We start from the raw sequence: 16,421 nt of genomic DNA on the forward strand, positions 1-16,421 counted from the left end.
ATGTTTTAACTAGAATTGGTCAAAAAAAACCCAAAAAACTAAGCAACTCTCCTCCCCTACTGGCACCCTAACTGCCCTTCATTCTGTTTATTCTAGAGGGTGAAGAATTGCCACAGTGATAAAGATTATAAATAGTGAAAAGGAACAGAAAGGGAACAGAAGAACAGCCTTATGGCACAAGTTCTAGAAACAGAAAAAAAAAAGTAGGCTTGCCTTTCTATAATGATCTTAATCCCACCTCTGCTCAATTAAATTCATTTATCATCTTTTTCTCCTGCCTACATAATTTATTGTTCATATAATAGACTTTATAAAATGATGATGGTCCCCTCCTAGTACAGAGTTGAATGGGACATCAGAGGTCAATAGTCCAACCCCGATGGGCTTTTTGGCTCTGCCATCCATGAGAAGTGTCATTCTAAGGCTTTCCCTTTCACATGGAATCACAAAATTTTAGGGTCTGAAGGGGCCTTAGAAGCCACTTAGTCTAAACTTCACCTGAGCAGTAGTCCCTTGACCAAAATTGACTCAGTCCCTAACCTATTCCATCTTTGGGTCTCTAATTATGAGAAATTTTTCCCTTGTATTGATGTTGTTAGTCAATAAACATTTAGTCTACTGTGTCCCACACAGTGCTAGGTGCTAGGGATACGAACAAAAGGTAAAAGATAGTCCTTGCCCTCAAGGAGCTCACACTCTAATGGGGGAGACAATATACAAACAACTAGGTACAATCAAGCTATAAATAGGATAAATTGTAAACAATCCTCAGAGGCAGGGCAATAGAATTAAGGGGCCTGATAAAGATAGAAGATGGGATTTTTAGCTGGGACTGGAAGGAAGTCAGAGAAGTTAGGAGATGGAGATGAGGAGGAAGGAGATTCTTTGAAGTTTAGAGGACAGTCAGGAAAAAATGCCGTTGTCACTGGATTATAGATTACACCAAGGGATCTAATATGAAAGCAGACTTGAAAGGTAGGAGGCCAGTTTTGAAGGAATTTGAACTAAAGGGTTTTGTTGTATTTGATCTTGGAGCTGGTAGGGAACTAGGGGAGTGATATAGTCTTGGGCTGAAGGAAGATCACATTGACAGTTGAGTAGAGGATGATCTGGGGTAAGGAGAGAGTTGTGGGCAGGCATACCTAGGCTATAGCAGTGGTTTGGTGCAAAACCTGGGCTTATGGGTGATGAGGGGTTGTACTGGGGTGGTGTTAGTGTCAGAAGAAAGAAAGGGGTAGATTTGAGAGCTATTACAAAGGTAACATTGACATGCCTTGGCAATGGATTGCATGTAGGGAGTGAGATTGAGGAGTTAAGGATGACATCTAGGTTGAGAGCTAGGTTGAGAGTAGGTTCTGCAGAGCTACTTTCTTAGCTCCCCAAAAGGTAGCTACTCCTACTCACTACTTAGTGTTCTAGGTCTTGCCAGGTTTTTCTTAAATCATCCTTTTCATTATTTCTTATAGCATAGAAATATTCTTTTACAATCATATACCTCAACTACTTCAGCCATTCCCAAAATGATAAACATCCCCATAGTTTCCATTTCTTTGCTACCACAAAAAAAAGCTTTACCAATATTTTCTTTATAACAGTCCTTTTCCCTTTTTAAAAATCTCCCTAGATCAAAAGGAATGCATGGTTTTATAGGCCTTTGGGCATAGTTACAAATTACTCTCCAGAATGGTTGGATCAGTCCCTAATTCCACCAATAGTGTATTAGGATCCCAATTCTCCCACATCTTCTCTAGTATTTATTATTTTCCTTTTCTGTCAGATAAGGCAATCTGATAAATGTAAGGTTGTACCTTAAGAGTTGTCTTAATTTGCATTGCTCTAATTAAGAGCAATTCATGTGATTATTTATAACCTTGATTTCTTCAACTGAAAATGCCTATTTGGCCATTTATCACTTCGGGAATGATTTGTATTCTTATAAATCTGACTTAGATTTTAGTTAGTTATCTTTTAGGAAAAAAGGTATTTAGGGGGGCAGCTGGGTGGCTCAGTGGATTGAGAGTTAGGCCTAGAAATGGGAGGTCCTGGATTCAAATCTGGCCTCAGACACTTCCTAGCTGTGTGACCTAGCAAATCACTTATCCCCCATTGCCCAGTCCTTACCTCTCTTCTGCCTTAGAACCAATACACAGTATGGATTCCAAGAGGGTAGGTAAGGATTAAAAAAAAAAAAAATAGAACTAGGTATTTACTACTGTACTAGAACTAGTACAAAATAATTCTCCCAAAGTTGGTGACACATTCTCCCACAATAATATATAGAGTCCAGGGGTTCTTTAACCTTTTCTGAGGAATTGACTCTGGCCATCTGGTTGAAGCCAATTGACTCCTTCTCAGTCATGCTTTTAATGAAATTTAAGAAAATGCATGAGGTAATTTTCTTTCCCATCCAAATTCATGCACCCCTAAAATCTGTCCGTGGACCCCAGGTGAGGATCCCTTGATCTAAGAATTTGGTACTCCAATGTTGATATGGTGCTACATATGCAACAGCAGCAATCTTAGTTTTTTATCCAGAGCATCAATTTGCTCCATATCTATGACTGATTGGGTGTACAAGCCTTGTGGCTTTTTATTATTTATTATTAAAGTGGTAAGATTTGTTGACCCTAAGTCTTTTCATGTACATCTCAGTCTCAATTAGAAAGGGATCAACTGTCCTTGAGAAAAAGGGACATAAAATGGAGATATCATTACTTATAGTCTCCATTTCACATTGTTAATATGAAAAAAGTGCTTTGTATACCTTAAAGCACTTCATAAACCTGAATTATTATCAGGCCATAATTAAGCTCACCATTTGAGATCTGGGCTTATTTGTCAAGCACTTTCTATGCAATTTTTTCCATTTTAGAAAATTTTGATTAAATTGTGGCATGTAAACCACTGGTACATTGTATATTTAAATCTCTTACCTTCTTTAGTATCAATTCTAAGACAGAAGAGAGGCAAGAGATAGACAAATGGAAATAAATGACTTGTCCTGAGTCACACAGCTAGGAAGTGTTTTAGGTCATATTTGAATCCAGGTCTTCCAGACTTCAGGTCTGGTGCTCTATTCATTGTGCTTCTGTGCTGCTCTGATGCCCCTAGTTATTTTTAAAAGAATGAGACACAGCTGGCACATTATTCTTTGTAACTACTTCTAAGTATCTTAAAGAGCTAATTAATATAAACTTTCAGAAATGTGAATTTAATTAGGTTTTGTCCTCATTTTCAGGGGCAGTCCCAGGAATGTGTCCTTAAGAATCTGTATTTGCCACTATAAATGGGATGAAGGAGAAACTGATTTAGGAAGAAATTGTTAAAAGAATAGAAAAGTTGAGAGATCCTTTATCTCAAATACTCTCCTGGAACTGAAATTCAGATCTTATGCTGGAAGGCCAATTCTCTTTCATTGTTATGTTAATATCAACAATAATGCAACCCATTTTTATAGAAAGCTTTTTTCACCAGGAAGTGGTTGTTAAATAATTGAAGAGCTGCCTGGACTGGTAATAACTTGGGTTCTGTTTGATGGCTAGCCCAGAGTAGAGAAACTAGGTTCAAGTACTACTTCATTTATTACCCATTTAGGGTAAGTGTTTAATCATTCTTTATCTCAGTTTTCTCTCATGGATGGATGATCTGAGAGGGTTGAATTACTAGTTCAGAGGTTTTATTTTCTTTAATTTCTTTTCTTTTTTAATCTTTCTGTCCCCAGGCTTTCTATCTACTGTGCCACCTGGTCATCCTAGCTCAGTGGATTTCAGACTTTTTGGTCTTAGGATCCATTTATGTTATTAAAAATTATTGAGGATATTAAAGGCCTATTTTTTAAAAAGTGTAGGTTCTATCTTTTGATATTTGCTGTATTAGAAATCAAAACCTCTTAGTATTATGAAAATAGTTTTGACCTCAAGGACTCTCCTTTTTGTAAACCCTGACCTAGATGATTTTCAAGTTCTCTTCAAGCCCTTTGTAATCACTACTTTTTTTAGAAACCCTTACCTTCAGTCTTAGAATCAATATTCTGTATTGGTTCTAAGGCAGAAGAATGATAAGGGCTAGGCAATGGGGGTTAGGTGACTTGCCCAGGGTCATACAGCTAGTAAGTGTCTGAGGTCAAATTTGAACCCAGGACCTCCTGTTTCTAGGCCTGGCTTTCTATTCACTGAGCTACCCAGCTGCTCCCAATCACTTCTTTTAAAAACTGTTTTGAACCTGTTTATCTGTAAAATGTGAAGTATGGTTTTAGGTAACTTCTTAGGACACCTGAGAATTCTAAGATCTAGGTGGTGCCCATCTTCACCTGTTGAAATCCTAGCTCTCCTTCAAGGCCCATCCACAAGGCTTCCTCCTCTAATAGAGAAAGCCTTCCCTGAGCTCCACAGCAGGAATTCATTTCTACTTTTTTGCTTTCATTTCTCGTGTGGTACTTCCTGCCTTCCGTACCAGTTTTGGGTTTGGGTGTGTGTGTGTTTTTGGTGGGGAGGGAGGTCTTATTTCTGCTACATTTTAAGGCTCTTGAGACTAGAATCTCACTTAAAAAAAAATTTCTTCAGCACTTATGCTGTGGCAGGTGCTCAAACAATGATAAATGAATGCACATATACCCAATTCATTCACCCTCTCTTAGACTTTAAGGAGAGTCAGGGAACAGTCTTTCAAGCATATATATCTAGCTGCACATAGATTCAATTTCCCAGTCTGCCATCCCTTTACTCATCTCCAAGGAAGGTGGTCCCTTGTCCCCCTCTTTCATTTCGACCCCAACGAAGTTTTCTAACTCTTCTTTTTCTCCCCTAGCAAAGGAAAAGGCTCCTTCCACTGCTTTCCCCCCTACGGAGTGGAGAAGATCCTGCCAGTCCAAGGGCAAAAGTGGCGGGTTTGCGTGTGCCCAGGTAAACGCGGATGATGACTCTTTCATAAACTCCCCTCTCCTTGCTGGGGTGCAGGATGGCAAGGACGTTACCCTCTGTTGAGGTCGGGAAAGGAGGAGGAGGCTCGGCAAGGAAGCCTCCGCGGCGGGTGTTTGTTTCTTTCTTCTCTCCCCCAGTCACCCAAGGTCATAGAGGGAAGGGACTTCGGGAGCGATCTACAGCCAACCTTCGTATTTTACAGATTAGGAAACTGAGATTCCAAGGATTTACGGAACTCGCCTTAGGTCGCTTTGGCAAGGGAAGACACTCAAGCTAGCGGGCCCAAGTACCAGGTTTAGGGGGGAAGGGAAAAAGGAAACGTCGGTTGGAGACCAGGAAGTGGTGTGTGAGTGTGAGAGAGGGGGGAGCCGAGGAGTCGGCAGTGGGGGAAGGGAAGGGCGTGGCCCAGAGCCCTAGGCTCGGCGCCCAGCTCCCCTCCCGGGGTCGCCGCCCTTCCGCCCAGTCGCCCAGCCTGCGCGGTCTCGTTCTCTTCCTCCTTCCCCACCAGCCCCTCCCTCAAGGCGCGCACCCGGGGCCTGGGCACGCGGACTGGGCGTGGCGAGAGTCTGACGCGAAGGGCGGGGCGAGGCTGGGGTGAGGGAGGCGGGGCACGCGGACGGCGCCAGACGGACCACTCCGGGCGTGCGTGGGTGCGTGCAGCGCGTGGGGCGCGGCGCATAGCGCGCTGTGCGCCAGGCGGATGTCCGGGCCGGCTGGGCCGGAGCTGGGAAGGAGATGGCGGAAGGCGGAGGCTGCGGGCAGCGGCCGGACGCGGAGACCCAGAAATCTGAGCTTGGGTCCCTGATGAGGACGGCGCTTCAGCGAGGGGCACAGTGGTGAGAGCCCGAACCCCGGCTACAGAGACTGTCGTTTGGCCTGGCACCGGCACCGGGCACCTGGCGGCCTCACCCGTGGTCCTTCCTCTCCGGCCCAGGCCCTCCTCCGCAGCCTCCCCGGACCTTGGGCTTAAGCCCGGCCTGCGGCTTTCCTTTCCCCTTTCATGGCTGGCCTTCCTCCTAGCCGCTGCTGATCCTTTTGTCCTAGATCGTTCTTGTAGTTCCTTTTCACCAGCCTAGCCCAATATCCTTCCTAGGTTTCACCCGGGCCCGGGCCTAGCTCCGGAATCTTCTGAATTACCCCACCCACCCATCGTTCCTCCTTTTTCCAGCCCAAAGTAGGCCCCATCGACCTTTTCCTCTCCCCCTCTCAAAGTCCATTGGGGCTCTTGTGACTGCTGGAAATCTTTGCCTTTAGCATTCGCAACCTTTTTCCCAGAGTCCTCTCACCTGATCCTTCTTTAACGTAGGGCCTGACACTTAGTAGATATTTAGTAAATGCTTATTGACTTCCCTGTTCGACGTGCTCCACGTTTTCTTTTCCTCGAAGGTTCCATATTTTCACTTGTCATGTTCTAGATCTCCGTCTTCTCATTTCCTCTTATCCTCCCGTTCCTTAGTCTTCCTCCAGCTGGGTAATATGCTGTGCCTTTATCTCACTGGCATAAGCACCCTAGAGGAAAGTAGCGTTCGGTTTTGAGTAAGCATAGACAGGTGCTTCTGGGAGTGGGAACAGGACCTAGAATAATGAGAGCAAGAAATTAAGAAACTTCTTTGAAAGAAGGGTGTGGAGAAAGATGAAAGATGATGTATCTGCCACAAGCCCAAGACAAATTTGTAACTTGCTTTAATAGAAGAAATGTGAGAACTTTTCGAGATGTTTTTTTGGAGTGAGAATTAAGAGAACCAAAGGCAATTTTGACAGCTTCATTTTGGAATTGGAGAAGAGAATGTCTGGGAAGAATTGATTAATATTCTAGACATAAGATGACCAAGGCTTGCATTAGTATTTGGTTATTTGGAGGAAGAAATGGAGCTATGAATCCTTATGGTTCTGATGGTATTATAATGGATGGATGATGGTAATATGTACAATGCTTTGCAAACCATAAAGCACTGTGTAAATGTTAGATGTTTTAAGAAGCAGTTAGATTGGATTACTGAAAAGCTAAATATGCTGAAATTTTGTCAGTAGAATAAAAGAATGAAAGTGGCAAAATTTTGAAAGTGGGAATATGCCTTGCAAAAGGTGGGAGGGTTGGGCTGGATCTGTGATTTAAAGTGTATTGTGAATATTTCCTCACCAGTGCAGAAGGATAACTGCTCTGTAATTTAGTAGGTTGTCTGGAGCATTCAGAATTTAGGTCAACTTGCTCAGGTTCATGCTGGTAATAAATGTTGGTGGCTGGATATGTTGATGGTCTATCTATCCACTATCTCTCAACCCTTAGGCACACCACCTCTCATTTTGTATCAGTCACTTAGTAAGTTTGTTGAATTGAATGACACTATTTTAAAATGACAATTAAGTTAGGGTAGTTGCTGTAGGTTATTACTGAGATGAGCAGGGCCAAACCAAACAGTTCCAAGGAAAAGTACTTCTAGAAGTTGTTTGAATGATGGTAATTCAGAACAAGTTCTAAAGACAAAAAAAAAACTTGGGAGAGTTAGAAAGTAAATTAAGAGGGGTCAGCTGGGTGGCTCAGTGGATTGAGAGCCAGGCCTAGAGACAGTAGGTCTTGTCTGGCCTCAGACACTTCCTAACTCTGTGACCCTGGGCAAGTCACTTAACCCTTCTTGCTTGTCCCTTACCACTCTTCTGCCTTGGAGCCAATACACAGTATTGATTCTAAGACAGAAGGTAAGGGTTTTATTATTTTTTTTAAGTGAATTAAGTATGTCTTAATTTCCTAAAGAAGGGAAAGTGTGTGTGTGTGTGTGTGTGTGTGTGTGTGTGTGTGTGTGTGTGTGTGTGTGTGTGTGAGAGAGAGAGAGAGAGAGAGAGAGAGAGAGAGAGAGAGAGAGAGAGAGATTGGGTAAGGGCTAGTTAATGGAAGTTAAATAACTTGCCCAGGATCACATAGCTAGGATGTGCCTGAGGCCAGATTTGAACCAGGACCTCTAGGCCTGACTTCAACTGAGCTACCTAGCTATCCTGGAAATTTATTATACTACCAAAAACCTAGACTGAGTAATTTTTTTTCTAAAATCCTTATCTGGTGTCTTAAAATTCATACTAAATATCGGTTCCAAGGCAGAAGATCTGTAAGGGTTAGACAGTTGGGGCTAAGTGACTTGCCTAGGGTCACACAGTTAAGTGTCTGAGGCCAAATTTGAACGGGGGTGGGGGGGTGGGGAGGCTACTATTTCCAGACCTGGCTCTATCTGTTGAGCCACCTAGCTGACTCTCTGAGTAACATTTTGATAAAGAGTTAGGAGAAGATGGATAAGAATCTTCTAAAACATTCTCTGAATCACACTATACACAAACTTTTTGGACACAAAAAGTTTTTAAATGCAGGTTTTCATTCAGCAGAAATGAATGAGAAAGCAGAATGTTAGGCTAATATTAGAATATTAATAGAGCAGATATTTCATTTTAATTCATTTCAGCATATTTATTAATGTTAAATTTATTCATCTTTAGCTCTGTGCCAGAGCATTGTGATGTTCACTGGAACAGACATAACAAAATTTAGATAGAGGATAGACCCTTTCTTCATGGAGCTTATAGTTTAACCAAACAGTAACATTTCCAAAAACATTGGGGAAAATTTTCAACAGTACTATAGCAGAAATTGATTGCAGAATAATGCATTTGAGGGCATTTTACCATTTAAATTCTTTGTTACTTTTTGGGGTATATAAATATATTTCAAGTAAGAGGTTAGAGAGTTGAAGTTTGGGCTTCTATTCTAAACTTTACCCTTGAATTTGCCTGGAGAGTTGTGTGTGAGGATCTAGTACACTGCTTTGTACCTAGTTAGTACTATTAGTTGGTTGACTGTATTAGTGAAAATGGATTATAGGAATGTAGTGGGATCTTTGGGCAAAGAAGAAAAGTTTTCACAGGTCTAGATGTAAGTAGTTCTGTGGTTTCTGTGTCTTCCCTGAACTCATTAGCTTTCAGTAGATCCTGGATATACCTTAGAAACTTGTGTTTTGCAGCTCAACAGAATTTTTCCCTCCACATTTTGTTGTAATATTTATTGGAAGTCCTTAAAACACACATGCCCTAGATTTGCTAAATTTTCTCTTACTGTGAAAAGTAGCAGACTTTTTTTTTTTTTAAACCCTTGTACTTCGGTGTATTGTCTCATAGGTGGAAGATTGGTAAGGGTGGGCAATGGGGGTCAAGTGACTTGCCCAGGGTCACACAGCTGGGAAGTGGCTGAGGCCAGGTTTGAACCTAGGACCTCCTGTCTCTAGGCCTGACTCTCACTCCACTGAGCTACCCAGCTGCCCCCCAAATAGCAAACTTAATGTAAAATTATAATTATATATCTTGGCAAGAGCAAGGGAGCACAATTGGCACATTTCTATAAATTCTAAAAGCCTTATTTAAATGCAGTGTATGGGTAGGCTTCTATTTGAATGAACTTGAAGAACTATCAAAAATATCGTAGTATAGTAAGGCCTGCTGAAAAATAGAAACCTATTACTAATTATGTCAGCAAAACAACTTTAGGTCAGGGCAGAGTGTTACCTTGAGTAAATATTTTATACCCCCAGTTGGACCTATTTTGCTCTTTTCAAGCTCCAATTTCTTATTGGGATAATGTGGGGAAGTGACTGAATACATATTTATAATGAGTATACATATATATTATATTAGTCAAATTTTGTCTTATTTTCTAGGTATCTGATTGACAGCCGATGGTTCAAGCAGTGGAAGAAATATGTGGGCTTTGATAGCTGGGATATGTACAATGTGGGTGAAAACAACTTGTTTCCTGGCCCAATAGATAACTCCGGACTTTTTTCAGGTAGGATGTTGAATTGCTTCTTGGATTGTCCAAGCAAGACAGTAGATTGAGGGTATTTTCTACCAGTAGCATTTACATTTTGGGATATATGTATATGGAAATAAGGTTCACATTAGAAATTGGAAATTGATGCTTAAGGTCATGCACATAGGGGAAACTTTGGCAAAATGGCAAGAACTATTTTCCTTTGAGTGGGATTGACAGCTTTAAAGATTTAACCTTTTTCCTTTATTCTAGAGTCAAAATTAGGGGAAAAAAATCAGAAAAATAAACTAAAAATGAAAGCTTGTCCTTGGGGATTATAGTTTTCTGAGTGAACTGCTTCCTAAGGGGAACAAATGGTAGGATCAAGTAGCAGCTTTCCTTATCTCTCTGACTCTTAGATGAGATTTGGCATGTGGGCAGTAAAAATACTGTGGGGACAAAAGGCCCACATCAAAGCCAGGTTGATGAGCTTCAGTGGATTGGCCAGGGCTGAATTCACACATGCTAGACCATTCAATGATTCCCATGACTCCATCTCCCATCTGAATAAATTAGTTGAAGATTAAGGCTCTAATTGAGGTGTATTTGCACATGGAAGAGAGAAATAGTCATGTCAAAAGGCATTCTGGTCTATTTGAAAGAGCTAGATTAGGGGACAGGAGACTTGAGTTTAAATCCCAGCTCTGACACTATCTAGGAAGTCATTTAACTTCTCTGAGCCTTAGTTTCATTATCTGCCATATAATAATAATAATAATAACAACAACAACAACAACAACAATAATAATAATAATAATAATAACTCAGAGTTATTCTGAAGAAGTATTTTGAAAGCCCTAAAGTCTTATGTAAGTGTGAGCTATTATCAGGGCAAGTCTCTTGGCAGAACTAATGGGAACAGGTTTATGGAGGTGATGTTTGGCAGTTCCAAAACCACTCTTTTTAGGAGATGGCTTCAGCTGGGGCTTTTTCAATGACATAATTCATTCCATTTCTGTTTTATTGGAAACAATTTATGAGTAGTGATGATAAACCACTGATCAAGAGGCCCTAAGAAGTTCAGAACTGTTCCATTATGTTTACCCTTTTTCCTTCTTTAAGAAAAAAAGTTTTTATTCTGAACTTAACAAAACACCAAATAAAATAAGCATTTCCATAAACAGAGTGGAACAGAAAAAGATTATATATGAAACTTGAAAATTCTTATGTATACTTTGCTTTTTCTTTTAAGTGTATAATTTAGCATATAACTTTCAGATTTGCTTTATATGTCTGTATTTCTAGCCTCTTCTGTGCTTTTTAAATAAATGCTTCAGTGATCTTTATTTTATTTTTCCCTCTTTATTTTTTTGGTCATCCCTGTTGATTCTTCTTGTCCTGCCATCAGAGAAAAAGAAAAACAGAACCTTTGAAATAAATATGCATAGTCAAGTAAAACAAATTTCTGAATTGACCTTGTTTGAAAATGTGTGTCTTAAAAAGAAAATGTATGTCTTATTCTCTACCCCGAGTCCATTACCTCTGTCAAGAGGTGGGTAATATTCTTCATTAGTGTTCTGAAATTGTGATTGGTCCTTCCATTAATTATAGTTCTTAAATCTTTCAAAATCATTTCTCTTCATAGTTGTTGTCTTTTCTCTTGGTTCTGTTTATTTCACTCTGCAATTAGTTCATACAAGTCTTATTTTTCCAAAAACATCTTTTATTTCTTACATGGTAGTGCTATTCCATTACAGTCATATGCCATAATTTGTTTTGTTATTCCCTAATTACACTAGCTTATCTTCTTGTCGATACTGAATATTTTTAAAGCTATTTTAGTATAAAATTTTCTTGTCTTTTGTTTTTACATCACATACTCTTTTCTAAATTTTCTTCTATTGTAATCTAGAAAAAGCAATGAATTCAAACCAAGCAATACCATAACTGTATCTGACACTTTTCCCAACATTTTGGGGACTTAGATCATACTTTTTTAATGAGACAGGGAAAGAGGTATTTTTCAACATTTCTTCTGAGACTAAGACATTAAAGAGTTTAGCTACTTTTCACTTCTTTCCTTTACATTATTTTGTTTTTCTAGTTATTTAATACAGGGTTTCCATATGCTCATATCGGTTCTTCATATAGGTTGTTTCTTATGTTTGTTTGTTTGTTTGTTTTTAAACCCTTGTGTTTTGGTGTATTGTCTCATAGGTGGAAGAGTGGTAAGGGTGGGCAATGGGGGTCAAGTGACTTGCCCAGGGTCACACAGCTGGGAAGTGGCTGAGGCTGGGTTTGAACCTAGGACCTCCCGTCTCCAGGCCTGACTCTCACTCCACTGAGCTACCCAGCTGCCCCCCCAGTCTTGTTCTTTCTAAGAGAGCCCCTTATTCTTTTTAAAAGACAGGTTTTTTATATATATACTATGTAGCCTTATAGAGTGTGAAGGAACTTACAATTTATCTAATCCTACCTTGTGTTGGAAGCAGGGATATTTTCTACATTGTCCTTAACATGGCTATTTAGCCTCTGTTTTGAACACTTGGTGGTGTTTGGCTAGGAAAGTTGAAAGAATATTGAAGTTGATATATGAGTTAAGATTCTTTGGGATTGGTATATAGGAATGGAATACTTTTTCTGATAAGTAAGCTATCTCTAACTAGGTCTTTATACTGTAAGGCACCTTGATGATCAAAACTGTTTGCTCAGTACCAGGGATTACATGAGTTGTTTTGAAATGGCAAAATTAGGAAACTTTGAGGAAGATATCATTCATTATGCATATATTTGTGTATATATGCATGTTCACATATACATATTTGCATATCCTGGTGGTAGCAACAATTTTTTATAGTTTAGATTAATTCTTTTATTTTTTTTCTCCTCCATTCCCTCTCCTTGTCTCTTTCTTGTCTCTCTTTTTTTTAAACCCTTACCTTCTTTCTTAGAACCAATACTAAGTAAAGGGTAGGTAGTGGGAGTTAAGTGACTTGTCCAGGGTCACATAGCTATGAAGTGTTTGAGGCCAGATTTGAGGCCATATCTCCAGGTATGGCTCTCTATCCACTAAGCCACCTAGCTGTCCCCTTCCCTATTAAATTGAATTCTTGTGGTAAAGCTAGTTCTTTATCTAACATTCTTCCCGTTTAGATCTAAGAAACTTGTGGAATGGAAATTTGTATTTTGAAATTATGGTGTGATTTTAGCAGTGGTGGGCATGCTCTAGGAAACTGCTTTGAGAATCCCAATTTGATTTCTCTTTTGATTCCAATTAGTGTGTTAATAAAAAGTTTGCCATATTCTAACTTGGGAGTTTGACATCAAGTGTGGTTGGCTAGATCTCAGCTAGAATGAACTGAACTTGTCATTTTCATTGTTCATAATGTTTTAATAAATGAATAGAAAATAATGTATTAAATGTTTACCATGTGCCAAAAACCATAATAAGATAAGGCAGTCAGTTTCTTTATTTCAAATTTTCTTCTTTTTTCTTTTTTTTTGTAAAACTTTAATTTTACCAATTATAAATAATAACACATTTTAAGTTTTCTGAAACTACATGATCCAAATTGTCTCCCTCCCTTCCTTTCCTTCCCCTTCCCAGACCTGGCAAACAATTTGATCTGGATTATACATGTATTATGAAAAACATTCTCAGATTGTCCATTTTTGTAAGAAAATAGTCATATAAAATAAAAATCCAAGTAAACTGAAGTGAAAAACTGTATGCTTTGATCTACAGTTCTTCTTTGGAGGTGGATAGCATTCTTTGTCATAAGACTTCAGAACTGTCCTGGATCATTGTATGGCTGAGAATAACTAAGTCTGTCAGAGTTGATCATTCCACGATATTGCTGTTACTGTGTACAATGTTCTCTTGGTTCTGCTTTTTTCTACTCTGCATCAGTTCATGTAGGTTTTTCTAGCTCTTTCTGAAATCATCCTGTTCATCGTTTCTTATAGCTCAATAGTAGACCATCACTATTCAGTGTTCAGCCACTTTCCAATTGATGGACATCCCCTCAATTCCTAGTTCTTTGCTATCACAAAGAGAGCAGCTATAAATGTTTTACAAGTAGGTTCTTTCGCTATTTTTTATCTTTTTGGGATACAAACCTAGTAATGGTATTACTGGATCAAAGGGTGTTTGTAGTTTTATAGTCCTCCAGAATGGTTCGATCAGTTCACAACACCAACAATGTATTAGTGGCCCAATTTTGTCAGGCCCCTTTCTTAAGGAACTTAAATTGTAATGAGGAAGAGGTGTTCAGGGAGGGGCACTTTGAATTAGAAAGCTATAGGGATAGTTAGCAGCACCACTGTGGAATAGATTGACACATTCTATCTAGGAAACATGACAAAAGTTGGTTATGGTTCCTAGTCTCAGAGCTGAGATGAGAATCGGGAGGCAGGGTGCTCTTAAAGTAATTGGAGAGGATATGAGGTAGCCTAAGAAGAGAGAATGAAGCAAAGCTTAGTTGGGGCTTTGCTGAAATGATGATCCAGGAAAATAAGGAGAGCAGGGAGGGACCCCAAAATGGAAGTTTGACAGATGAAATGGTCAAACCCTTAAAGGGATAGTCTCAGATGTTTTCATTTCATTTTAAACTGAATTCATTAACACACTAGCATTATGATACTGCAATCAAGAGAGAGAAATCAAATTGGAATTTTCAAAATAGTTCCTAGAGTATGCTCACCACTGTTAAAATCATACCATAATTTCCAAATATATGTTGGTCCTCTTGTGAAGAGACAGCTAGAGAATAGAGAATAAAATGAGACTCCTCCTTAACTGCAATTGATGAATATTTAGGGTAAAAATCTATTCCTTACTTATTAATAGAAGAACTGCTCTAAGAGTTGTTGGAAGAACTTCTTATTCTACCATTCAAGCTCCTCCACAATCTAGCTCCAGTTTACTTCCAGCTTTTATCACATGCTATTCCTCTTCTGTCATTGTAAGGTCCAGCTAGACTAGATTAGTCAATTTAGTTCTTGTGGAGTGGGATGTCTCTTTACTTCTGCCTGTTCCTTTAAGACCTGCTTCAGGTGCTACCTCCTCCTCTAAGATGTTTTCCTTAATGCTCCCAGTTGTTATTGATCTCTTCTTTTCTATTTTATTCAGAGCACTTAGGATTTCAACCTTGTTTTCATCACCCTCTATGTTGTGGCAGTCAGTGTTCTATTTCATTTTTATATCATCTATGCTTAACAAAAGACCTAACATACTCTTTAATATTGTTGAGCTGACAATTGATATAATTCATTCTCTCTTCTCCTCCCCATCTTAAAGGAAAAAGCAAGAGTAATTGAGGCCCAAAGAAGGGTAAGATACTCAGGATTTAGCAAGTGGTCATATGAGTAGACACCAAGAGGGAAATGATGACTACTCATATGCAATGCTATGTGTTCCAGGAAGTATTGATGACATCCCTGGTTATCCATTGCTTTCTTATCTTCCTTTGCTGATTTGATCTGATCAGTATAGGACATTTCTATAATTATGCAGGAAATAAAGCTTCACAAATACCGAACTGTTCATACAGTGGCTCTCACAGTTGGTTTGGTGGTCTATGGTGCCTCTCTTACTTTGTTCTTTTATTTATTTATTTTAAACCCTTAACTTCCCTGTTAGATTCAATATTGCATATTGATTCTAAGGAAAAAGAGCAGTGAGGGCTAGGCAATAGGGGTTAAGTGATTTGCCTAGGATCACACAGCTAGGAAAGGAACCCAGGGCCTCCCATCTCTAGGCCTGGCTCTCAATCTACTGAGCTACCTAGCTGCCTCCTCTCACTTAGTTCTTAGTGTGAGGATTACTTAATTGTGGAGTTTTTGTGAAAGCTTTCCCTGGCTCTGGAATGCATTTATCCTTCCTATGTTTCTTAGAAGACTAGTGTGAGAGCCTCCTTAGATGGTAATGGTTGTCTTTGGTAGTTTTATGGAAAGACACGAATGTTTGTCAAGTTCATAATAAAAAAAATTGTTTTAAAGAAGGAAATGAACAAGAATCACATAGAATGTGAAAACATGGAGGCACAAGTGGATGGAGATCTAGGTTCATCAGAGAATCCAGAAACCAGTTAAAAACAGCTATTCCTTCCTTTAAGAAGAGCTGCACATTTCATCATTTTTTTGTTTTGTTTTTTCTTTTCAGATCCTGAAAGTCAAACCTTAAAGGAGCATTTAATTGATGAACTAGACTATGTATTGGTTCCTACTGAAGCCTGGAATAAATTAGTGAATTGGTATGGCTGTGTAGAAGGGCAGCAGCCCATAGTCAGAAAAGTGAGTGCTTTGTATTTTTATGCTTGTTTGTCTGCCTCCCTGGACAGTGTGGTATTTCTGTTCGTCACAGAGTTTGCTTGGAGGACAAAACCTGCTTGTTTTGCTATTTAGTTTATAGCAAGTATAGCATTCATCTGAGTATACTTATAGTCTAGATGTGGGAGATCTATAATAGAGAAAGTTTCATTTGAAGTAAATATTTCAATATTTTGTGCCTCATTTCTCTTAAAATCAGATAGTTCTATTTTTTAGCAACTAGACTTTGGACAACACCCATGAACATCTTTAAAACCAAGCTTTTATAGCCAAGGAAAGTTTGAGCTCCTGGGGAAAGAGCAGATTCCTATGGTCCAGTAGGCACATATATCAGTAAACCTGGTCGTTAGGAAGGCCTGGCCCCTAAATAGGTAGGCTTGAGTGCT

At 39.4% G+C, this 16,421-nt stretch overlaps 1 protein-coding gene across 2 annotated transcripts in view; it reads left to right on the forward strand.

Annotated features, from left to right (window-relative positions):
* Positions 1-5,650: 5,650 nt before the first annotated feature.
* USP4 (ubiquitin specific peptidase 4) overlaps positions 5,651-16,421 on the forward strand; it is a 73,783-nt gene continuing 63,012 nt past the window's right edge. For both annotated transcript variants that reach the window (XM_044678794.1, XM_044678867.1), the window contains exons 1-3: positions 5,651-5,755; positions 9,614-9,741; positions 15,869-15,999. In XM_044678794.1, the coding sequence (XP_044534729.1) occupies positions 5,655-5,755; positions 9,614-9,741; positions 15,869-15,999 (360 nt within the window). In that variant the 5' untranslated portion in view covers positions 5,651-5,654. The remainder of the gene's footprint in view (positions 5,756-9,613; positions 9,742-15,868; positions 16,000-16,421) is intronic.

This window comes from Gracilinanus agilis, chromosome 1, assembly GCF_016433145.1.
Source record: "Gracilinanus agilis isolate LMUSP501 chromosome 1, AgileGrace, whole genome shotgun sequence".
Lineage (NCBI taxonomy): Eukaryota > Metazoa > Chordata > Mammalia > Didelphimorphia > Didelphidae > Gracilinanus > Gracilinanus agilis.